This window comes from Paralichthys olivaceus, chromosome 10, assembly GCF_024713975.1.
Source record: "Paralichthys olivaceus isolate ysfri-2021 chromosome 10, ASM2471397v2, whole genome shotgun sequence".
In the NCBI taxonomy this organism is placed as follows: Eukaryota; Metazoa; Chordata; class Actinopteri; order Pleuronectiformes; family Paralichthyidae; genus Paralichthys; species Paralichthys olivaceus.
In genome coordinates this window covers 14,172,440-14,196,484 of record NC_091102.1, presented here as the reverse complement: position 1 = coordinate 14,196,484, position 24,045 = coordinate 14,172,440, and the positions used below count along the sequence as shown (strand labels likewise).

The window sequence follows — 24,045 nt, the reverse complement described above, 5'->3', positions numbered from 1 at the left end:
AAATTAATCTTGTGAAGAAATCAGTCAGAAATTTCTGAGTGAAATGGGAGTTTGTGAAAATTTATTGTGAAATGGCAGAGGAAACAATAAGTTAAGACTTAGGGATGGGTCGGATGAGGAGTGGATTCATTTTCGATGGTGGCCAGTCCTGGGCCAAATCAGTCACTTCACTGGCAGATCGAGCGCCAGCCGGACAATAAAAACCAGTGACGATTCCCCAAAAAAAAAAAAAAAATCCCCAGTGAGACAAGAGAACCTGGGTGAAGATGGTGAGGGACATCTGGTAGGAACGGTTCCCACAAGAGGGAAGAGGATGAGAGAGAAAAAAAAAGCACCAGTTGGACATACGAGAAAAAAAAAAGTTTAGAACAAAAACAAAAGGTTTCAAGAAATGACATCTCATAGTCCTTTGTTCCCCCTGCTTCCTCAGGTTGTACCGGAAACAGTGAGTGGATGTCGTGACACCATGGGGTCTGCACATATACGATGGTCCCCACCGCAGTGGCAGGGTCCTTACACAGACATGATGTGCTTGACAAAGGCTGTGGACGGAGACCAGGGCGACACAGAGACAGAACAGGAGAGGAGGGAAATGAATGAGTGAGGAGAAGTAATAAGTAAATAATAAAAAAATAGAAAAGTTAGACTCGAAAGTTCAGATGCACAGGTACTATACAAATACCATGAAACTGCTACGGTATTGTCTAGAACACCATAAAACATAATTGGCCAATTTTACATAATCAATTATTATGCACAAAAATCTACATTAAATGGAAACATTCTGGTTTAAGTATTTAAGACTTTTTATTCTGCAGTTCTATTTATATTATCATGTGCTCATATGTTTTTGTTATAATGTTGTAGTTCGTAACTCACCCTCATAGTTGACACAGCCGTTCTCGTCCTCCTGTCCTGCCATGAGAGAATCGATCTCAGCCTCAGTCATCTTCTCTCCTGTAGGGGGAGACAGAGGACAACCACAGTTAATAAAAGTAAAACACACACACACACACACACACACACACAGAGTAACACAGCAGGGTCCTGGAGGCTCACTCACCCAGTGTTGACAGGACAATACGCAGCTCAGCACCCATCACTGTTCCGTTACCCTCCTTGTCGAAGACGCGCAGACCCTCAACGTAGTCCTCAAATCCTGCCTTGTTTGGGCTGTTGATGATGGTCTGGAGCATGGGCAGGAAAGCCTCGAACTCTACTCTCTTGTTAACCATGTCTGTGTGACAGGAGACAAAAAAGGACTGAATCAGCTGCACCAGGGGGACAAAATCCTTGCACTTGTACATGTTTTTCCACCTCTCAACCACAGCTTCAGCATCCTACATTTTATTTGCCAAAATGTTTTGATAGATACCTTTTCCTTATTTATTGCTTTATTTTTCATACATGATCTGAAGTGGTGTTTTGCACACTTTCTACAATCACAGCTGTGCCAGACTGAAGTATGTCGCACAGCACTAGTTCTTTCGGCATTGAATAAGCATCATGTTGCAGAGATTTATAGATTTATGTTTTTTCCCATATTTGCAGACCCTAAGAAAACATTCAGTTTCAAGAAGAAGTAAAAGTAATGTTGTACTGACCTCTACAGGCTGAAAGCTTTCAATTTTGTTGCATGACAAAGCAGTAGGAAAAGTGGTGATTTTTACCCATACCACCACAGTCAACAGTGATGCTGCATTGCACAGTGCAGAGAGCCAAGTGCTGTACCTCTCTGCAGTGTTACAACTTCAACCACTGGCAGCACAAACAGGGTTTTCAACCTCTGTTTGTTTATTGCACAGACTGAAAGAAAAACGGCTAATGTGACTGAACGTGATTAATTTTGTTAATTCACAACTTCCACAAAGACTAGCGGTAGGTCTGTCTTCCATGTCCAGTAAGAAGCATTTCAATCCCAGACAAATGTAATTTTTTAGAAAAAGTTGAATAACCGAAGGCTTTTGCATCAAATTTAAAAAATCGAAATGTCTTGAATTGTACCAAACACCCAAACATCACCACACTAATTCAAACATGTACTGAAAGATTCCTCTCACCATCAGCAGAGGGGTTTCCCAGCAGTTTGTTCACCTCCTTGTTGGTGGGGTTCTGTCCCAGAGCGCGCATGATGTCGGCGATCTGGTTGTAAGCCACCTTGTTGTCACCCACCCTGTCGAACAGACCAAAGGCCTCCCTGTAGTCTGCGGGGCGGAGGGGAAAGAGGACGTTAACATCTCAGCGAATCAATGTTGTTTGTGTGCGTCAGAGATGTTAAAGTTTATAGTGACTAAAAGCCTTAAATTGATACAGTATTATATTTGCTCACTGTTATAAATACAACACAACTGTGATGTGTTATCTCAGATTAGTGATAATGAATATTTTTATTACATTACAATTGTTATAAATGAACTAAGAGTTAGCAAAGAGCTAAAGTATAACTGTCTGAAACTACATTTTGTGTCATTTCTTGTATATTCTTGCAGTCCTGAGTCCTATTCTATCATTAAATAAGTTCATTCAAAAATATGTTGCAGTACCATCTAATAATATGTTGAGGTCAGTAGATGAAGATCTCCTGTAAACTTCCTGCATATTGCATATATTTGTGTTAAAAGTGGACAAAAGGTGGTATTTGTATATTTAGATAACATCCCCAGCTTCAAATGTTTGAATTATTTTTATTTTAATGAGCCAAACAGTTTCCTTTCATTCTATATATCCAGTAAGTACGCGTCTTTAAAGGCAGTAGTTTGAATTTGTGTTGTCGACCTGCCAGCAGGTGGAGGCGGCTCTTCTACAAACAAGGGCAAGACATTTCTCTAGGCTGTGGCATCAAGGACTGAATAGACTGACTCATGCCAAGTTGCCTTAACCTTCAGACTATTTCTATCTCAGCTGTCTCTCTCTCTCCCTCTCTCTCTCTCTCTCTCTCTCTCAGCAGGGCTACGGGCTCTTTTAAAAGACCACCTTGGAATTGATAAACATAGCTGAGAATATGAGCCCCTTCCTTTTACAGGCAAGGCCCTCTTTGGGTGAGCTGAGTAAAAGAGGGGAATGCTGACTGCGGTGTAACCCGCAGCCACCACACACAACAGGTCCGGTGTGTTGGAGTCCACAATCGTTTATTGAACACCGAACAGTCGTACCACTGTACTTCTACACTTTATCCTTCTGTGATCCCTCTAATGAGCTGCTGAATATTTTTGGCTGTTGTAAGAAAAAGACTGTAGCCTCTTGGCAAATGCTCTGATATCACAGATCCAGTGACAGAGTCTCATGTCACCAGAGAGCTGCCAATAAACAACCTGCGAGTTAATATGAGGACACAGGGATTGGTTGAATTGGGTTTGTGACGCACTGACCTCCACTTAACTCATGTGGCTCTGTGGCCTCCAGTCTATGTTTAACATGAGATTTATTGTGGTTTCTTTTGAAGATGAAACAAGTGAATGCATGTTTTTTGATTTACCTGCCGCATTACCTGTTACTTGCAAATGTTCCACTGACAACAGTTAGAAAGTATTTTAAGTGTATATTCTTTAGTTTTTTTTTATATAAGCTATGCAATTATCCCCAAAATTACATTATAAAAAGGCCTGCTCTCTTTTTGATGCTTTGAAAAAAACTACAGTTTTGTTTTTGATGATATTTTGAATACTCTCTAAAGTTCTCTTAATGTTTGCATGGATTCTTTCATAAATACAGACATTAAACGATTTTTCGAGCCATGAACGGACTCTTTAAGATGTCTGTTGCAGGCTGGCTTTGACCTTATGAGATTTTCATTGATTTGCTATCTTACTTCTTCATTATATGGATGCGTTTTCTGATTTGTCAACACTGTGGGCTAATAAGATACTCAAGAAAAAGATGATACTAATGTAGATTGGAGAGTAACATTACGTTTTCTTACCTTCAATCTGGTCTGCGCTGAATTCCACCTACAAGCCAATACAAAGCAGCCATATTAGTTTATGAACATACATATGCAGGAGTTTTGACAGGCCATGAATATCCAAAAACACAATCACTCAATGTCTTATTACAAAAGCCATCAGCACAAACAGGCAATTTTTATTCCCCTCTTAATCTGGACCACACAATCAGGACTACGATTACATTTTTTGTCTCTTTGCCAAAATTAACTTCACATTCTGGCTCCGGAGCCAGGAGAGATCCATCTTTAGCTACATTAACATGTCCACATATGGTGTCAGAGGGGCAGCATCGTCACACAGTCCGTGACCGCTCTGCTCCAATCAGGAGAACCAGGGGGCGTGGTCTGATGGATCATGGTGAGCTATCCATGGTTCTAGTCCTTCACCTCAGACTTCTGCACAACCCTGAGGGTGGTCCTTTAAAGTCTGCAGCTGCTCTCACTCACTGACCATAAATGAACGTCCACACACAGGTGCCAGTGTGATGGACTTTGCCAGTTAAGTCAAAGTGAAGATAGATGTGCGTTAAACACAAAGACCTTGAATTAAACAAGATGTCGACCTTCTCTTCCATCACTATCTTTTATCTTGGATATGATACATGCATTATAAAGATGTATCTGTCCTCTCTTCAATTTCACTCCTATAATCAAAGCAGTCACAGCAGCTCTGAATATTCTCATTATCCTTCCTTCAAATCCATAAAATAGAAATCAGGGGGGAAAAAACTTTTTTCCCAGGTCTCCATCAACACCCCCTTTCCATTTTGCAGAAGATCTACTTCTGCCATGCACCTCTGTGCGTAAAAGTCGAATCCCAGCTGCTCCCGTGCAGCCATCCTCCCATCTCCATCCCTCCCCCCCGCAGACCACCTCATGCTTTCTACCTTGACGGCGGACAGGTCGACAGCGGGAGCTGCTGCGGGAGCAGGGGCGGGCTCGGGTGCAGCAGCCGGGGCCGGGGCGGGCTCGGCCTTCTTGGCGGGAGCCTTAGGGTCCTTCTTTGGTGCCATTTCAGCAGATAGTCAGAAGTACGACAATTCCCGGGGTAAGGATGACAACACAAGGACTGTACAGCACAGAGTGGAGGGGACTCGGAGCAAGAAATCACTGTCTGGGCGTATATATATGAGGCTATTTTCCCTCCTGACCCCCCGTCAAGGCTGTCCCCGTGTAAGGATTGGATAGTTGATGGGAGGGGTGTGTGCGTGTGGGGTGGTGGTGTGTCTGCGGGTGAAGGGGGGGGATCCTCTCTAAACATGGAATATAGGGCTACGGGCCAGAAAGTGCTAATTCAGGCCATTTATCCATGATCAAAAACGAAAACATCGTGAACGGTGTGAAATGTTTTTTGACCCCGGAGACACATGGAGCGCAGGTGTACAGCTCCACCTTTTACGCACGGCGTTGCGCACCTTTACGCGCGATGCACAGGACTCGTTTCTTCTCTATTTGGGGAAGATTTACAGCTTTAACACTGGACGATGTTACAAACACAAAACAATCTGCTGAATTGTTATATTTCCTTATTTAATCTCATGGATAAACAACAGTAATCTGCAGAAAGTCTCAAGGAATAGAATAATAAAAGCCTGATAGCTGCTCTGAAAAGTTACTTGAATCGACTGGTGTTTTATAAAACTGCTGCTTATTGCCACTTGTTTAATTTGACCCTTTATTTGTTTTGTTTTTAAATGGTTATTATTCATTCAATGCATTTTTTTCTAAAATTGATATTATGATCATTATGATTATTCTTATTGTGGTTACATCACATGTTATTTACTCTGGTAAACATCAGTATCTGTCAGATTGAAATTACTGTTCCAGTGAAGGGTCGGAAACCAGATACTGGAAATGACGTAGAGTGTTTCCCAAAAAAGAAAAGGCCATTGGTAGTGATATGCCTTGAGCACCATATACCAGTGTAGATCTGAGATAAATATGTTTTCTGGTATGTGGTTTGATGTTTTTGATGGTATCTGAACCTAAACTCACCTTGTAGTTTGATGATTTTATTTACTTTTATCCTCTAATCCAACATACACAGGGGGCAACTCTCACATTAACAGTGTTCATCATAGTATCTAACAGGTGGAGGTTATGTCATTATCACGATACAGGATGCATTGCATTGTAATGCCAAATCTGTCGATGACGATGTACAAAATGATCTGCAACGCAACAAATCTCCTTATTCTGTTTTAAATCTCTCTTAAAGATACATTTGCATAGTTCTGATCTTACTAATTTTCATTTTATTTTGTATTCATGCACCAACGCTGTTTTATACACAAGTTGCTTTTAACTTTGAGCTACATCAAGGCTTCAGTGAAGTGATGAAACCAACCTTTCTAGATAAAGATGCATTAGTGCCAAAATAAACTGATCAAGCAAAAGTCAATGGAGCAGGCTTTAGTTGGACATGGAGGTGTCTTTCAGTTCTAATAATGAGCCTTTGTTTATTTCCAGTCACTGACAATGTGTGTTAGGTAGAGCAGCACCTGTGCTCAACTTTAGTCTCTATGTTGGTGAGCAGTCCAGCTGCTCCTGGGGGAGGATGTGACGTAAAAGTACAGAGCCCTGGACGTCTAGTGGCACTCTCAGCTGCTGATGCCAGTAACCCAGTCAAGGCTAAGGGTGCAAATTCTGTCTTCTTAATTCTTGTCTATATCTGTCTCCCAGTGCCAGTGGTGCAGCCCCACACCCGACGCCACCACCACCACAGGGCCCGTTGATGACGGAGCTGCATTCACTCCTCTGCTCTGCAGGCCCTTCCCTTCCCCCTATATCCACTTGCTTTCACTGACCCCATCTCCAGCGAGGGCATGCCAGAGAAAGCCTCTGTCCGCCAGCTGTCATCTGGGCTCAACTGCGGCACCCCGCGGCACCTTCTCCGAGTCTGACTTCCCCTCGCTTACTCCCCAGATAGAAACACTGCCCCGCTCCTTGCACCTGGGCTGCGGTCCAGTCTGAACTCCATTATAGAATCTTAATGGTTTCAAAAACATGGCGGAGATGGGCTGGGCTGGGCTGCTCCTGTGTTTGTGATGGTGTTCTCTGGGTTTTCTCTGGGTTTTCTCCTTCCTCCCACAGTCCAAACACATGCAGACTCTAAATTGTTCTTAGTTGTGAATGTGAGTGTGAGTGGTTGTTTGTCACTGTATGTTGGCCCTGTGCCATGCTGGGGACCTGTCCAGGATGTACCCCACCGATCGCCCAATGTCTTCTGACTAAACTGACGCTGAATTTAGTCATTGTCAGTGTCCAGCTCCTCTGAGAGAGGAGATGTTAAGTCACATATCTTTTAAAGAGGGGAGGGGGCGTAAGGGATATATTGAGACCCACACCACCTGAAGATTAATTTCAACTGCATGGTGACCTTTGCTGCCACTGAATGTCTGTACCCAGTTTTATGGTAGCCCATCCATCCAATAATAAAAAAAATGTTTTCAGTCAAACTAACCGACTGACCAACTGACCGACAAAACAACATCAGCATCCCATGAGTCACGTTGCTAAGATGACAAAAAAAACACTTGTAGCCACTTTGCCTTAGTTATGCAAAGATCAGACAATACTAATCTCAAAATATCCTAGTTAGACTGTGAATGACAGCTGTCAGAGTATTTTTTACTTGACCTGTGATCCTTCTTCAGCAGTCTGCTGACCAGTTGGCCGACATGTGCTTTTCAGGTCTGAGTCTTTCGCTGCCTTCTAATTCATTGATCATGTTTTTTTTCTTTCAGAGATCTTGAGACGACAAAATATGTGCAAAAAGTTCATAACAGATTATGGTAAGAATTAAAATTCATTTATTCAACAAGAATGTGGGTGTCCATTAGGGGCTCCGTCAAACAGTAGTGGGATACAACAGAGCAAATGGGGTGTATTTAGACAAACAGTATAATTCATCCAACCGTTTCATTTTATTGAATTGTTTTCACATAATTTGCATGAGCACTCTGCAGTGATGGAGGGAATCTCTCCTGGCTGCAATATCACTGCAATCGATCACCAAGGTGAGATCTCGGCATGAAAAGATGTTAATGGAATAAAGCAGGAGGCCTCAGTAAACTCATTTTCATCAGCTGAGACAAAGAAGTTATTTTTGGATTCTATCACTTCAGTCTGATGACTGGGGAGGAGGGGTTCATGGGGGATAATCTTTTGCGGCCTAGTATACTTGGATCTGTCTTTGCATCGCTCGCTCACTCTCTTGCTTTGTCCTTGGTGTGGGTGTGGGGGGGGTGCTCTTTATTACCTCCAGGTTTGCTTCAGGACAGTGGCTATAACTGTCTCCTCCCAGGAATGATGGTGTGATCTGAAGCACCGACGGCCTGCGTGTCACTTTGCGTCTCTTAGCTTTGCCGTCCGCTCTGCTGTATTTTTCATCTAACTATCCCGATGTGACCTCTCACTGAAAGGACGGAGATGTCAGCCTTGTTACCAGGAGGCCTGGGACTAAAACATAGACCTCCTTGAAACTGTGAGCCGTGTAATTAAGATTCTGTTAAGGAGAAGTGACAGAGGTAAGATTAATGAAATGTGGGGAACCTGAGCTCGAGGGAGGGGGGGGGGGGGGGGGGGGGGGGGGGGGGGAATATAAAATCATGTGATGAGTGCAGTGTGGTGTAAGGCTCAAAGACAGTCACTGGTATTCTGCCTAAGTGAGGAGTTGGAGTGTCGTGAGGGTTACGCTGCACTGAAGGAACTTCCTTTGCCACGAAACACGCAGCAGAGGTCAACCAGTCAGCCGTCTGTGATGACTAGAGAGTAGATTTTGGACTTTGACTCCCCACAAACCAACCACCTCCCTTTTTGTCTAAACCCGGAGAGCTTCCTTCCCCTGCCCTCTCACCATGCCAAAAGGAATGAGGCTGTAACTGAGCCTGGGGGGACAGATGGGGCCTATTTATAGTCCCCACAGAGAGGTGTGAAGTTTCTTGGGATTTCTAAGAGCAAGGGCCATGGCTCCTTAAGGGGGCTGATGCAGCCTCTGTGGCCTGCGTGCTCGCTCTCCCTCCCTCGCTCTTCCTCTAAAGCCCTTCTCTGGCCACACAGGGATTAGAAGGGGACAGGCTAAACAAAGACACTCGCTGCCCCCCCCCCCCCTTTTTTTTTGACTGGGGACACTAACATCACTGGAGAGGAAGGGAATCTGATAGGGACGGCCTCTATCTGTTTTTTTTCTCCAGCTGATGACTTGATCTTCCTTTCACGCTGTGGAAGTTGTGAACTTACGGCGGCAGACAGGGACAATCACACTGTCATCGCCCCAAAACAGAAATGGTGATGCTGGGCGAGGGCGTTCTTCGAAGTTGACGGCAGACACTGTGACATGGAGCAAAGTATGGTTCTGAAGACGCTGATTATAGAGTGATAATACTCTTACCGAGACAAATTCAATTATGCAAAAGTTGACTAAGTAGGATGACAATAAATTACATTTAAAAGCATTACTTTTTTTTTGCTTAGAGTCTGTTTAATAACATGAAGTTATTTATTATTTGAAAGTGCTCCTGCTCTGTGAAGCTGGACAATATTGTCACTATAACCTACACTGTCACTTCTGCTGCTACAAGTGCAAAATGAATAGGATAGGATAGAATAGAATAGAAAGCCTTTAGTGTCATTGTCCAAGGGGTAGCAGGACAACAAAATAAGAGGTGCCACTTCTGAAAAACACAGCAAATGTATCAAAAAAATGAGTTTTAAATCTAACAAAGGACACAAACCAAATATTACACTTGTTGGTATTGCACAAAATGGATATTGCACTTAAATACATACAATGTGATTATATATGTCAACATATTATAATGAATTGGTAGAGTTTACAGTTCAATCCAGTCAAAGTGTGTTATAACAGAATAGAATAAGTTTCAGGCAGTGATAAAACTGTTGTACTGATATAAAATACGACTGTTGGTTTATACCATGAACTGAATCACATGGATGATATCTTCCGTCCAGTCCTCTAAAACCATCAGTTCTCAGAGTCAAACCTTCACGGTCCTGCCAAGTGCAGGTTTTCCCCCCAGAAAAAACAAGGTCTGCTCCATCATTAATTTCAAATTAAGGCTAAATGCTTTTGTGTCCATTTTTTAGATATAAAAACCTGGACTTCTCATTCATATCTTGCCATAGATTGTAACTGCTCTGTAAATCTTATTCTGTGGTCTGTTCATGTCTTTTGTAAACTGTGAATTACTCAGCTGCTGAAAGCTGCCGTACAAAAAAGAACAATATATATCAACAGCAATATCCTGTTTAATGTCAATATCTTCAAACTGTCAGACCAGTCCAAACTGCCATCATGGATCCTTGAATCTATTATTTCTGTCATCTTGGGTGCAGGACTGTGCTTGGAAACCTGGCAAAGAGAGGAGCGAGTGAGAGCTGCCCGCCTATTTATGTCCCCCCTTAAGCTTGGTCACCATCTGAAATGTACACTTGAAACCGCAGACAATGTGGGGTCCCTCCGCCGAGGACAGACACTGGAGCTCATTAGGCCGCAGGCTGAGCCAATCAGTGGAGGAATTTGGAAGGCAGCTCGCTGCGGCCCTCCCAGTAATAAAGGGCCACGCTATGCATTGCACAGTCGTCTCGTGTTCTCCCAGTTCATCGCCCAGCAATTTTCCACTGTAGGGGATTCTGTCATTATTGTCAGCAAGGAGCCAGGGCTGCGTTTTGACGCCATAAGTATGTATTTTTAAGTCATTAGAGTAGATGAAAACATAATTATTATTATTATTTTGATTAACAAATAAAGTTTGATCGACTGCTGAAATATACTTCATTATTATGTAGGTAGATTGTGTGATATAATTTGAAATAAGGGGATGTCTTTCCTATATACATGAAGCTTCATTTGCTATACATGCCCACTTTTACATAAATGTGCTGTACTGCTGTACTTATATCTTTTATAGAAAACAACTTCAGTTATGTAACTTTTGATTTTGGGGGACCCTACAACAAAGAAAATATTGTATTAATTAATTCTGCTTTATTGTATCGAAGGGAATTTGTCTGGTCTTGATATTGTAACAAACTCATTTGGCCAGTAAAGTGTTTTATGGCTCTCTGTTTTCAGTGTCTCTAAATATACATTCTGTGTAATACTTCATGATGGCATTTAACAGGATTATAAATCCTCTGTGTGAGGGCTTCTCTAACAGATACATTCAGCTGAAATGATTAATGAATGCACATGGAGGTGGGGCATCAGGTACAAACATCAGTCTGTGCTGAGTCTGAACAGTTTCCAAAGACAGAATTAAGAGATGGTGATAGACAGAAAATGAACCAATCCACTATGTTAACCTGAATAAGTTGTATTAAGCAGATCAGTGAGAGGCTAAGCACAGCAGCTAAATGCTGCATATTACCTGTTCATTCTCATTTGGGATTCATTCATGGCCTGTTTGTCATTTTAACCTACAGAGTGAAATCATCTGTCATCATGTCGGACTACATCCTCTCTGAGTGGGTCAGGTGCAAATCTCATCTAATCTTATAGTCACTTTTATATGTCATTAATTTTGAGGTTCATAGGCCAAGGTCAAAAGCATGTACTAACCAGAGTTAACCTCAAAACTCTTTTTAACAGTGAGAGTTGCAGTGTCTCCTACACATCACGTGCCAGGACAACACTGTTAACAACTGGAATACCTCTGAATCTTTAGAGCAAGAAATTACCACTGGATGTCAGCAGAGCTCCACACGACAAGAGAAGGAGCCGGTATTAAAATTGAACCAGAGGAAAATGAGCTGTGGGCTGCAGGACACTGGAGTTCAGTCTAATAAAGAAATACATATTTTAGTCAATGAATATTAGGACAAACTACACAGATTGATCAGGCTATAACATATTTATATTTCCCATAACATCCATGTTATATGCATGAATATGTTTAGATGGAGCTATGTCAGTTACACATAACATCAGCGCTTTTTTTCAAAGTTACCCAGTCGATTGTTCCAGGTTGTGACTTCTAGAGTGTGGAGGCATTTCCAGATCTGCACAGGTCCCATTACTCACACCCACTTTGTCCAGACTGCTGAACCCAGCAGAGTGGCAGTCAGGCAGCCTTCTCAACACAGCACCAGTCTTGCAGTGATCAGCAAATACACAGACGGCTCTAATCCCAACACCATGGAGCCTGCCCATGGTCAGTTTGACTTTTTTTCTGCAGGAAAGAAAAGGCTGTAAAAGAGTTTGCTGCACAGAAAGTAAAGCACACACAGTTTTCTGTCAGCAGGTGCAAGTGAAAGCGCAGTTTTTTTTTCAATGCTCTAAAATAAAGACTGAGTACTCAAAAGAAACACTTATTTCTTCATCAAGTATAGAAGAAAATGGAAAAAAGAAATAAAATAAAAATATGGTATTTTTCTTTATATAATGCTGAATGATATTTGAAGTCTGTATAATGCTGCTTATCTGTTACTGGTCATGTGATGGCTGGCAGCTGGAGGTCGTATTGGGTAACTGCAGCCTTTATGGTCACATATTCATCACACACACACACACAAATCTGAATAGGATTTTGCTTTGACATCCACTCATTGTGGAGAGCCCCTAACCAAAACCACATCCCTATAACCCTTATCATGACCAATTCATGCCTAACCTTAACCTTAACCTGACCACAAATCACATCTGCCCCCTTCACCTTATACAGGACCTCAGAAATGGCACAACGGTGACACAAAACCTTGTGTGAGGACACTTATTGCCATAATGCACTCTCTAGATCTTTGCCCTAACTTTAGGAGTTGTAGAGCAGCAACTGGATTTGCTTGGGTTGTCTAACCCTAACCCAGTTGCCTATGTACACTTGTACAATTCCTAAAGATACCATGACCTGGATGACAGAGAACCTTCACAGATACCTTTATCCTGATGTTGCCCACCACAACTAAACCCTAACCCGAATGGTAACACTAACCTAACTAACCTTAACTCTAAAAGTAAGTCTTAACCCTCAAATAGGCCATTGAAAGTGGGTCACTCTCTCTCTATCTCTCTCACACACGTCCCTCTATAGTTGTTAGGACACTAACCGACATAATGAATTCCCTAGCCCCATACCCTCTCCTTAACTATCACAACTAAATACCTAATCCTAACCCTTAACCTAACCCTAATGCTAAACCTAATTCCGATTCTAACCCTGAAACAACCCTCTGTATTTGGGAGGACCTTCCAAAATGTCCTTAAACAGTGAAAATGTCCTTGCATTGATGGAGCTGAGCCACAATTGGCCCTTGTAACTATAGTAACACACGCACACACACACACACTCAATAAAAGAACAATCCATGAAAAACTGCCTGGCCTATAAATAACCTGCTACTATGAGAGTAATAGCTCAACTTAGTTATAAGTTGACAGCTTCAACATTTTGCTCCAGTAGAAAATATTGGAGCTGTAAAGTATTACAGTGTCGACACCTACAATCTCTAGTTTCTGGATTTCAACAGACGTGAATCTCAGTTTCATCAGTTGTCATATGACAGAGGGGACCAATCAAAACGCTGTGCGCGTGGTGTAATGAGAAAAACAACGACCCGGCAGCCAATCAGAACTCACAAGTTAAAGCGCTGAGTGTCCGCGTTTGTGAGGACACGAGGGGGCTGCGCCACCACCACTCATCCATTCATCTGTTTCAACCCCAAATCCCCCCGTGGTCCTCCACTCAGCACACAGTCAGTTCCCTCTGCCATTACTTTCATCACCAGCTGTATTAATATGACCAGGATTCTTCGGGCCTACAGCGCTGTTAAACCCCTCAGACATGTGTGTGTGTTCGGCAGAAGACTGGCAGACACGCCGCCCTGCCTGAGGCTCCAAGCTGCTAAACTTTATAGTGCCAAGGTAAGAAAAGTGCGTGTAAGCGGAGATGTGTTGTTGTCGGTGGTAAAATGGCGGAATTGGACGTTTTGAAAAACTTTCTGCAAGCTCAGCGCTAACGCCGAAGTTTGCCTCTAAACATTCCGCCGAACTCCATTGAAAAGTATGTAGAGTAGAAGATATCTTGCTTGTATACAAAAGCGCAAACACACACAACCGTATTACTGCCATGTGCATAAACGTCAAAGGTTGTTGATCGATTCGGCTCACACCCAATACAAACAGAAGTTCTTGTTTTAGCATATTTTGAGCTTTAGCTGTAGTTGGCAGTTTACGGATACAGCGCTCTTGCATCAGAAACAGCGTCGTGGCAGGACAGCATGACTCAGTTGAAAAAGGTAGAACTTTGCTGAAATATGGTCACTCTGGTGGATTGCTACCAGCCGAATTAAAACACGACTGTCTACAATTAAAGTGCAAAACCACAGGAAGCCATCTGCATTTGCTTTATGTGTAATTTAGTAAAACCGCAGTAAATTAGCAGTTTTCAAATGAAGTTTGGATAGTGTCAAAGTTCTGCTGAAATGATAAGAACACAGATGCAGAACTTGTGTGTATAATGTGTGGAAATACACCCTGATTGCAATATGCCTTAACAGCACACTTTACCAGAAAAGTCCTCTCATTTTTAAGTTTAAAGTTTATAAGTAAGTTTTATTTTTGAGTTTAAATCAGTGTCATGGCTGATGCTCAAGTGTTGGTTGAAAAACTGCTGCCTGTGGATTATAATCTGAAATAAATGTAAATAAAATGTCCCTCGGAGAGCACATACCTCAGCCGAGGCCCAATAGTGTACTTAGGAAAACCACATTTAAAATCAACATCCAGATTTTTATTCCGATCTGCACCAAAAAGCTCATACTCATAAATACTAGTCCACTAAACATGCCAGATTCATGAATTATTCTACCACAAATGCTGAAAAACTAAATTTTAAAGAAAGTGATTTGAAAAAAAGTCCTTGCTTTGTCCCCTGATCTGGATCTGCTTCAAAATTTGACCCATATCACATCATTCCACCAAGTATTGTGTTAATCTGTCCAGTAATTTTTGTGTAACCCTGCTAACAAACAGACAAACAAAGTCTGAATGCATCACATGCATCAACACCACATCATGGAAGTGAGCATTTTATTTTCCTGTGATTTTATGGACTCGCTCTAGTTTAACTATTGGTCCCAATAATGTGATGTTTAGCAGCTGGAGGTCATAGTGGGTCACTGCAACCTTTATATTCACATATTCCCTGCAGGCACACACACACACACACACACACACACACACACACACACACACACACACACACACACACACTGAACAGATTTGTGTGTCTCAGCATTCACAGCACAATCCACAGTGACCTGCAGTTTCAGCATGAAGTCCCAGAGGCTCAGCGCTCTCTGCTCACCATCACACCAAAAGTCTACAACACTTCTGTTTTTAAGTTTTGCCTCTGCTCTCTCCAGTGCATCACTCCTGGTGACATTCTATCATTTCTTTTTGACTTCCATGCAGGCCCAGACAGCCCACCTGGTCTTGGAGGATGGAACCCGGATGAAAGGGTTCTCCTTTGGGCACCATGTGTCAGTTGCAGGGGAGCTCGTCTTCAATACTGGCCTGGTGGGGTAAGGAGGAGACATGCTGACATGAATCAAAATACAGAAGTGCATTTGAACAAGTCATGAGTCAACTACACAACAATGTGCTTCAGAATCTGGGTATGATTTTCCTGCTGTTCCACTGCTCCAGGTATCCCGAGGCCCTGACTGACCCCAGCTACAGAGGTCAGATCCTGACCCTGACGTACCCAATAGTAGGGAACTATGGCGTACCCAACACCCAGGAGCTGGATGAGCTGGGCCTGAGGAAGCATGCGGAGTCAGATCGCATCCAGGTAAGAAATGCTGCCGTGGTCCGAAGGTTTCAGGGCCTGCATTTAATTTCATATAAATGCATAAAAATGATGCTTTTACACAAATGTGTTTTTTCGATTTCAAAACACTGCTGGAGTCTCAGAGGTAAACAGTGTTGCAGCTCAATCCAATACAATTGAAGTCAATCGCGACCTCTTCTTCAGGTTTAATAAAAGAACAGAAAAAAAAACATAACATGCCTCCATACTGCCCCTGTGGTGTCGTCCAATTGACTGCAAGCCCCGACATTCATATTGGACTCCAATCAGCGTCATTTACACCTTGTTTTTAGTCTAGTTTTATTTTACCATAGAAGACGTTGTCTGGGCTAAACACTGTTTATCCCTCAAAGTGTTTTGTGGTCTCAAACACTTCACCCACCCCTCCGGGGGCATAGTGGAGAGTAGATAATGAGTGAATTTTCAATTTTTCGGTGAAGTCTCCCTTTAAGAGAAATATTTTGGCTACATTCATAGTTTGTAATGTCTCCTCGGTTGTAGTTTTGAAAACACTGTAATGAAAACTAATGAAAAGACGAATGTCTGTCATTAGTTTGTTTGGTAACTTAGTATTTCGAGGATTCTTCTCCGTTCTGTAACTTCAACTTATTCTTTTTGAGGACTATGATATTCGCTCACATCTGTCATACCTGACATCGTTTTAAATTTCATCCATTATGGTCTTGAATTAATAAAGATTGCTACATTAATTGATTAACGACATTGGCAGGTTAGCTGATTAATTTTTTGTTTGTTGTCTTTCATATATATATATATATATATATATATATATATATATAGAAACAGGCAGCAGAGGTGTTTAGAACTCTGCACAGGGAGTTTACTTCCCCATGCTCAGGATGTGCTTGCTTGCTGAAACACATTTTAGTATTTTATGGCAGTTGGAGTTAAAGTCTGACCGTTTATTTTATTCGAGGCTAATATTTGTGCTTCTGTTCCTCCAGGTATCCGGTCTCCTGGTTCAAGACTACAGCCCAGAGTACAGCCACTGGAACTCTGTCAAGTCTTTGGGTCAGTGGCTACAAGAAGAAAAGGTTGGGATTCAATTTACCAGCTCCTCAGGGGTCATTTTAGAGCAGTGAATAAGACTCTGCTTTTTGGCAACCTAACATTTTATTATTTTCCCTCCCTGAAGGTTCCTGCACTGTTTGGGATCGACACCAGAATGTTGACCAAAGTTATCAGAGACAAGGTGCAGTAAATGCACAGTTCTGATCTGGTGCATTAGTGAATGGACAGCCCAATTGATCACTGTTGTTCATGTGCTCGTGGTTTCAGGGCACAGTTCTGGGAAAGATTGAATTTGACGGACAGCCTGTTGAGATATCGGACCCCAACCAGAAGAACCTGGTGGCAGAGGTCTCAACCAAGGTAACAACTGCTACCATTTATTTTACAGTTATCGTCACACACCATGTACAGACCTGAAACCTCAAAACACATTTTCCTCTTTTTACAAAGGATGTTGATGATCACTAACCTCCTGCTGTTTTTGCCCCCCCCCCCCCGTCCCCTGTCAGGAAACCAAAGTTTTTGGAAAAGGAAACCCAATCAAAGTTGTGGCTGTAGATTGTGGCATTAAACATAACATCATCCGCCTGCTGGTTAAGGTGAGAATGAAAAATCCTCTTGTTCATTGTGTCCTCATTAAATGACACTCTCAGGAATGATGTGTCTGTGGCTGAGCCCCTAATGAACCTTTTCTGCACAAATATAGAAAAAGAAAATTGACACATTGTTTTCTGCAACATGACCTAGAAAATTTCAGATAGCAACATTAGGTATTAATGAATCATTCTGTAGAAGTTAAATGTGTCACCCAGCTGTAACCGAAACTGGGTTTCCTGTTTCTTTATTTGTGCTCCACTTAACGGTTTGATGTTATTTATAATTTGGTATAATTGGTTCTAATAGTAGGAAGGAGGAGGAAAAACCACCCGCAGACTTTATCACAATAGTCTGTGTTTTGTCTGTTTATCATATCATTTATCTTCCTTTATTTGTTGTTGATTGGATTGTTGGTCAGTGTGTGGCAGTGTGAAGAGTCTCATTTGTCAAAGTATTGGTCAAATTAATAGTTATTATTATAGATATATATATATTAGGGAGTTTTTGACTTCCTGGTTCATAAAATGGAAATGATGGTGCTGTTGCTTGTTTATGGTGTTTGAGGAGAGAGTTTACTGGAGGAAATGTCACATTAATTCTGTCATAAATCTACATATTAAAATTGTCATTGTCTGAGGACCTTGGAGTCGATTAACTCTGTACTGAATATATGTTAAAACTAGAGGGATGACTGTTAATGTAAAATTATAACGTTATTTTAAGGGGCTCTGCCATGACCATCGTTAAGTAAGATCGTACAGAGTACAGAGTGCGTCAGTATGTCAGTAATTGTGTGCAGAGGGGTGCAGAGGTCCATCTTGTACCATGGGACCAAGACTTGATGAGTCTAAACTACGATGGTCTGTTCATCTCCAACGGACCAGGAGACCCATCTCTGGCCAAGACGCTCATCCAGAATGTCAGCAAGGTAGGACATGGAGATTTTTAGATCTTTTGGGCATCAGTAGATTTAAAACTAAAGTCCATGGTTGTGCAACTTGTGAAATTGGACCATAAAAAGAAGAGGTTTTCTTTTAAGACTCAGGGAGCTGCTGCTTCATAATGATCTTTATTTTCACTCGAGGGCACAAAAAGTAATTTTTATTATCATTTAAAAAAAAATTAAAATGTATTTAGGAGTGCTATTTCCTGTAGTTACAGCACCTTAAATGTACTTATGTATGTATAAGGGCTATATGAGAAAAAAAAAAAAAAGAAGAAATCTGACATTTTGAAAATGATGCTGTAACATTACAAGAACAAGTCATAATTCATCAAGACAAAAGTCATAATATTATGAGAATAAAGATGTAATTTAATCACAAAAAAATCATTATGAAAATAAAGTCATAATATAATGAGGATAAAAGTCATATTACATGAATAATTTAACGAGAAAGAAAGTCATAATATTTAAATATTGCTGCTATAAATAGAGCAGATAAGCAGAACCAGTGTCTGCCAGAGGTCCACTCCTTCTGGATCCAAAACCTTGATTTGGGTGGTAATATATTCTTTTCCGTGTAAGTGGCCATAATACTCCGTCGTATGAAAACTTTTCTATCAAGATCTAAACTAACGAGAATAATTATTGTTTACATTTTGTCCTAAAGGTGCTGGAAAGTGATCGTCCCCAGCCAGTGTTTGGTATCTGCATGGGAAACCAAATCACTGCTCTGGCTGCAGGAGCTACATCATATAAACTGCCTATGGGAAACAGGTGAACTTGTAAATAACTCGACATGATTAAGAATATAAACATGTACACTCTTTAAGTAGGCTCATAAATATTTTATAGTTGTAGTTAATTGTGGGGCTCTCTTTTGGTATCATGTGTCCCATAAACAAATAATAAGCTGTGTGATTATTGTTCTCCAGAGGCCAGAACCAGCCAGTGCTGAATGTGATGACGGGCCAGGCCTTCATCACGGCACAGAACCACGGCTACGGCATAGACATCGAGTCCTTGCCCCCGGGATGGAGCCCGCTGTTTGTTAACGCCAATGATGGCACCAATGAGGTTCATTTTCTCTCACTTCAAAACAAGACAAAATGGCGATTTGTATGTTTCTATTGTCGACAAGTTCAGTCGAGAAAAAAGATGCTGCATGTCTACAAATAATATTTCAGAAAGACTCGTCTGTTTTTTTTAGATGTTTCTAAATGAAATGCAGAGCTGTAATATACCGCTGACTTTCTTTTCTCCATCAATTGTGCTTATTTTCCAGGGCATCATGCACAACACTAAGCCTGTTTTCACGGCTCAGTTCCACCCGGAGGCTAAAGGGGGCCCCACAGACACAGAGGTAATTAAAAACTCTGATAGCGATGCATTAAGTACCTGAATACCACACTGAAGTTAAGTAAAGGTATATACTCACAGGCTGCAGCAAGGGAGAAGTCAGGAAAAGTCTAAGTCTGTCTATCTGTCTGTCTGTGTCTGTCTGTCTCTACATCTCTCTTTATGTCTTAACCTCAATCTCTATCTATTCCTAGATCTCTTTATATCCCATAAATATCTCTCTCTCTCTCTCTCTCTCTCTCTCTCTCTCTCTCTCTCTCTCTATCATATATTTATCTTTATCTTTTTCTCTCTCTGTCCAGTCTGTCGCTTTGCCTCTATTCTTATGTATCTCTTTTGCGATCTCTTCATATCCCCATACCTATCAATCTCTTTATCTATATCTCTATATCTCATATATATATATACCTCTATTTCTGAATTTCTATGTTTATATATCACTATATTCAGTGGCACTGAAGCCAGGCTCAACAAAATCAACACAGCACACAATATGCCAGTCCTGTAGCCTTCACCAAGCTGCTGAGCAATGCTAAGCCTGCCACAAAAATGTAGCCTCATTGTGTCTGAGTGACTTTCGCTACTTTCATGCCATTACATTTTTCAGAGAGATGTTTTTTGGTCTCTCACCCCCGTCATTGTCCACGGTACCTTCATGCCGACACATTGAAACAGCAAACAGGGGAAGCAGCAGAAGACATTACTTACACATCCATTTAGACACCTCTGTTTCTGATAATAAGAGCGGGAGAAGCCCCGGGTGTTAGCTCGTCCTCATCACTTGCTGCTGAATCTGTAAATCGGGTTGGACCGGACCAAGCTCCCTTATCTTCTTTCTTTTTTCTTGTTGGAGTGTTGTAAAGAAAATCACCAGATTTGCAGCAGCTCCCCTCGCAGCAAAAGTAACTCAGTGACGTTAAATTATTTAATAATAAAACTCTAAGTGAAATTATGTTAAACAGTTTTATAATGGCTTTTTTTGGTGTTGGAGGGGGCGGTGCCCCAGAGCCCCGTATTAACCAGCTGCCACTGCCTATATTCATATCTCTATATGTCACTCTATAGTCTAAATCTATATCACTATATGTCTTTATCTCTATATCTCTTTGTATCTTAAGTATATATATATATATTTATCTCTTGACCTACATCTATAATGTTATATCTATATAATCATGTATGTGTCGGGGCTCAGGTGGAGGAGCACTCACTAACAGTGTCTGTGTCCCTGCACTAACATGTTGATTGTTCTGTGCTGCAGTTTTTGTCTCCCACACGGCAGACGAGGACTGCAGTTCAAGTTCTGGTCAAAGAATGTTGTAACCTCTGTCATGTTGAGTCGGAATAATAAGACCTGTCCTCCACACCACAATCTCCACCTGACAGCTCAGTTGGAGATTCTCTTTGCTTCCACCTGGGTTTGACTCCGGGAGACATCACCAAAAATTTGCACAGGGCCCTTGACAAATATTTTACCGGCAGGGAGGTGCAATGTTTTCTGAATGCTTCTGTCTCAGACATGGAGAATATTATTAATTTTTCTGTGGCTCTCAGAATAACATGACAAGAGGTTAAGTTACCTGTGGTGTTTCACCGCAGCCTAACCTCTTACTCTTTTGTAACTGATGCCACAGATAAGTTTTCACAGATTGTAGATCTAACTCCTGTTCAGTGTCGGTTCAACCACAGATACATGAACTAAAACTGTATTTACTCTATAACCTTTGAGTGGCTGAGGAAAAAAGTGCATTATATCATCCGTTATCTGTGCAGCTTATCCTTTGAGAGTCGCAGGGGGAGCTGGAGTCAATCCCACCTGACATTAGGTTAGAGGCGGGTACACCCTGGACAGGTCGACAGTGTATCACAAGTTCGACATAAAGAGATGAACAGCAATTTTGTCAGTTTAAAGTCTCCATTTAACCCAACTCCAAACTGCATGTCTTTGGACTGTAGGGTGAAGCTGGAGTATCCACAGAAAACTCACCCAGACATGGGGAGAACATGCAAACTCCAAACCAGGAACCTTATTGCTGTGAGGCGACATTGGCAACATGTGTTACATCATGTGCTTCTCTATAAATTTGTACCTAACCTTTCTGCCAAGAAAGTTGCTTTACATGAACCATGCAGTCATTCCTAATATATTTAAATATGAAAACTATATTGGGGAAAAAAAATCAAAAATGTTTGAAATTGTAAATATGCGAGTGAGGTACAAAAAAAGGAAACTTTTCTTTGTTTGGATTTTGAATAATACAATGAATAAGATGTTTCTGCGTCCCTCTGTTTTTTATCCATTATCATAGACACACATCTGTTTCATACAGACACTACATTTTTGTTGTCATTTTATCACTTTGACCCAGAAGCTTTGTGAAAACATTTCAGAAGCAACAAAAGGGACCTCAGAAATCTATAAATTTACTTTTCAAATCATTGTATTGGCATTTCTCTCTCTGTCCACAGTTCCTCTTTGATACCTTCATATCCTTGATCGAGAAAGGAAAGGACGCTAACCTGGTGTCAGTCATGCCCAAGAAACCCCACACACCCCCGAGAGCCCAGGTACAGTACGACGCTCAGGTTCAGGAAGGTTCACCTCAAGGCTTCTGAACAGTTATTGATTCAAATTGGCTCGGAAGAGAATATACCAAATAGTTCACTTTACAGGAAACTACCAGAATTGACTCTGATAAGTAAGGAACCAAGTATTAAGTATGAAAGATTCTCCTCATTTCTGTTCTGTGTGTCTGAGGGTTTTACGTCAGGGTCACAATATGAGCTCTGAGAAAGATGATGAATGTCAATGAATGGAGGTTCATGCTGTACAGTTGCAGTTAGTGTAACCTGCAGGTAATCACTGTTATAGTCTGTCTGTGTTAATGCAGGTGTCGAAGGTGCTGGTGCTGGGCTCTGGAGGTCTGTCCATCGGTCAGGCTGGAGAGTTTGACTACTCTGGATCTCAGGCCGTTAAAGCCATGAAGGTAACACAACATCCGGATGCAGTTTGAATGTCGTCTGCACCTAAAACCGTACTCCATCATTCTCATGAATGGTTGTAAAGTTGAAGAGAATATCATCTGGCATCAATTTAATGTGCAGGGTGATATGAGAAGACAACTCATGTCACATATTTGTCATAATGACCTAATTTTCAGCATTTTGGTGAATTCACACTTTAAATTCTTAACGTATCCTGGTGCACTGCCCCTCATCTTACCTCTTACAGGCTAGTTCACCAACATGTGCTAATCTACAGCTGAAAATACTCATTTACTCTGGTTTGCTTACAAGTTACAAGAACATTTTATTTGTGACTTAAATATATTTAAGAGTTTGATGCCAATAGACCCAGACTGAAATGTTATTGCCATTTTTTTCTCATATGTTTTTTTCTTATTCTGTTTACTGTTGTTGAACCTTGAAAATGTTCTAATCTGATCTTTCTTACATTAAGTATAAGAATTTGTTGTTTGCAGTCTATGGTACACACTGTGGTCCATGTACTGGAAACACTGTTTTTATCACAAGAGACATTTTGCCACAGTAGGAAGAGCACAGTTGGAAATGGTCAAATTAATTATACTAAATTGTGCGTAGCTTCTTAGCTTTGAGGGCCCTGACAATGTGCATGGCCGGTTCACTGTCATTACTTACAATAAGATTAAATGTAGTGCCTTACTGATGTTATCAGTAATACATCGTCGTTTTCCTACCATGACATTTGGAATGTGTGAAACTCTGAAAAAATGTTTGCCAGTTAATAAAAAAACACAGTAACACTGAAAACTCACACTTTTTTAATGGTAGTAGTTGACTGTGTGAACCTGTTGTAGGAGGAGAATCTGAAGACGGTGCTCATGAACCCAAACATAGCCTCAGTTCAGACCAACGAGGTGGGAACCAAACAGGCCGACTCGGTCTACTTCCTGCCCGTCACGCCACAATTCGTAACTGAGGTAATCAAGACAGAGCGTCCGGATGGCATCCTGCTCTCTATGGGTGGACAGACTGCGCTCAACTGTGGTAAGACGAGCACTTGTTTGGTTGCATATGTGGAATCACTGTTTTTGAGGTTGAATTCTTTGTGCAGATCAGTAAGTAGAGCAAAACTCTTTTTTGTCTTGGGACCATAGCCTCAATATAGAAAGACGGATGACATGTCTTCCCTTCCTCCCACTATCCAGAAATGAAGCCAAATATCCAGGATAAGAAAGCTGCTATGATCATGGGATGGTGCCAGGGTAGCATGGTCCCACTGCTACATGCGCTCAACCAATCAGTCTCAGCTGTCAATCATAATGTTTCACCCTGTTTTTATAGTATCAAATAAACGA

General features: G+C 41.4%; 2 protein-coding genes across 4 annotated transcripts in view; one reads left to right on the top strand and one right to left on the bottom strand.

Moving 5' to 3' along the window:
* Window positions 1–39: 39 nt before the first annotated feature.
* myl1 (myosin, light chain 1, alkali; skeletal, fast) lies at window positions 40–5,116 on the bottom strand. Its single transcript, XM_020090019.2, has 6 exons — window positions 4,831–5,116; window positions 3,920–3,947; window positions 2,061–2,204; window positions 1,064–1,237; window positions 880–957; window positions 40–542 (listed from the first exon to the last, which is right to left on the bottom strand). The coding sequence occupies exons 1-6, from the start codon at window positions 4,954–4,956 to the stop codon at window positions 514–516; spliced, it is 579 nt and encodes a 192-aa protein (XP_019945578.1). The 5' UTR covers window positions 4,957–5,116; the 3' UTR covers window positions 40–513.
* Window positions 5,117–13,593: 8,477 nt separating this feature from the next.
* Window positions 13,594–24,045, top strand: part of cps1 (carbamoyl-phosphate synthase 1, mitochondrial) — a 48,253-nt gene continuing 37,801 nt past the window's right edge. For 2 of the 3 annotated variants that reach the window (XM_069533218.1, XM_069533217.1), the window contains exons 1-14: window positions 13,595–13,826; window positions 15,378–15,487; window positions 15,612–15,756; window positions 16,740–16,829; window positions 16,931–16,987; window positions 17,074–17,166; window positions 17,316–17,405; window positions 18,203–18,331; window positions 19,017–19,123; window positions 19,282–19,423; window positions 19,632–19,709; window positions 22,175–22,273; window positions 22,597–22,692; window positions 23,545–23,734. In XM_069533218.1, the coding sequence (XP_069389319.1) occupies window positions 13,701–13,826; window positions 15,378–15,487; window positions 15,612–15,756; window positions 16,740–16,829; window positions 16,931–16,987; window positions 17,074–17,166; window positions 17,316–17,405; window positions 18,203–18,331; window positions 19,017–19,123; window positions 19,282–19,423; window positions 19,632–19,709; window positions 22,175–22,273; window positions 22,597–22,692; window positions 23,545–23,734 (1,552 nt within the window). In that variant the 5' untranslated portion in view covers window positions 13,595–13,700. Of the gene's footprint in view, window positions 13,827–15,377; window positions 15,488–15,611; window positions 15,757–16,739; window positions 16,830–16,930; window positions 16,988–17,073; window positions 17,167–17,315; window positions 17,406–18,202; window positions 18,332–19,016; window positions 19,124–19,281; window positions 19,424–19,631; window positions 19,710–22,174; window positions 22,274–22,596; window positions 22,693–23,544; window positions 23,735–24,045 lie in introns of all 3 variants that reach the window. The other variant, XM_069533219.1, reaches the window with a different exon arrangement.

Coding starts and splice junctions, on each gene's coding strand:
- myl1 (XM_020090019.2), bottom strand. CDS start 4,956: ATGGCACCAAAGAAGGACCCTAAGGCTCCCGCCAAGAAGGCCGAGCCC. Junction 3,948..4,830: donor TCGACCTGTCCGCCGTCAAG/GTAGAAAGCATG, acceptor ATTGGCTTGTAG/GTGGAATTCAGCGCAGACCA. Junction 543..879: donor CGGCTGTGTCAACTATGAGG/GTGAGTTACGAA, acceptor CTCCGTCCACAG/CCTTTGTCAAGCACATCATG.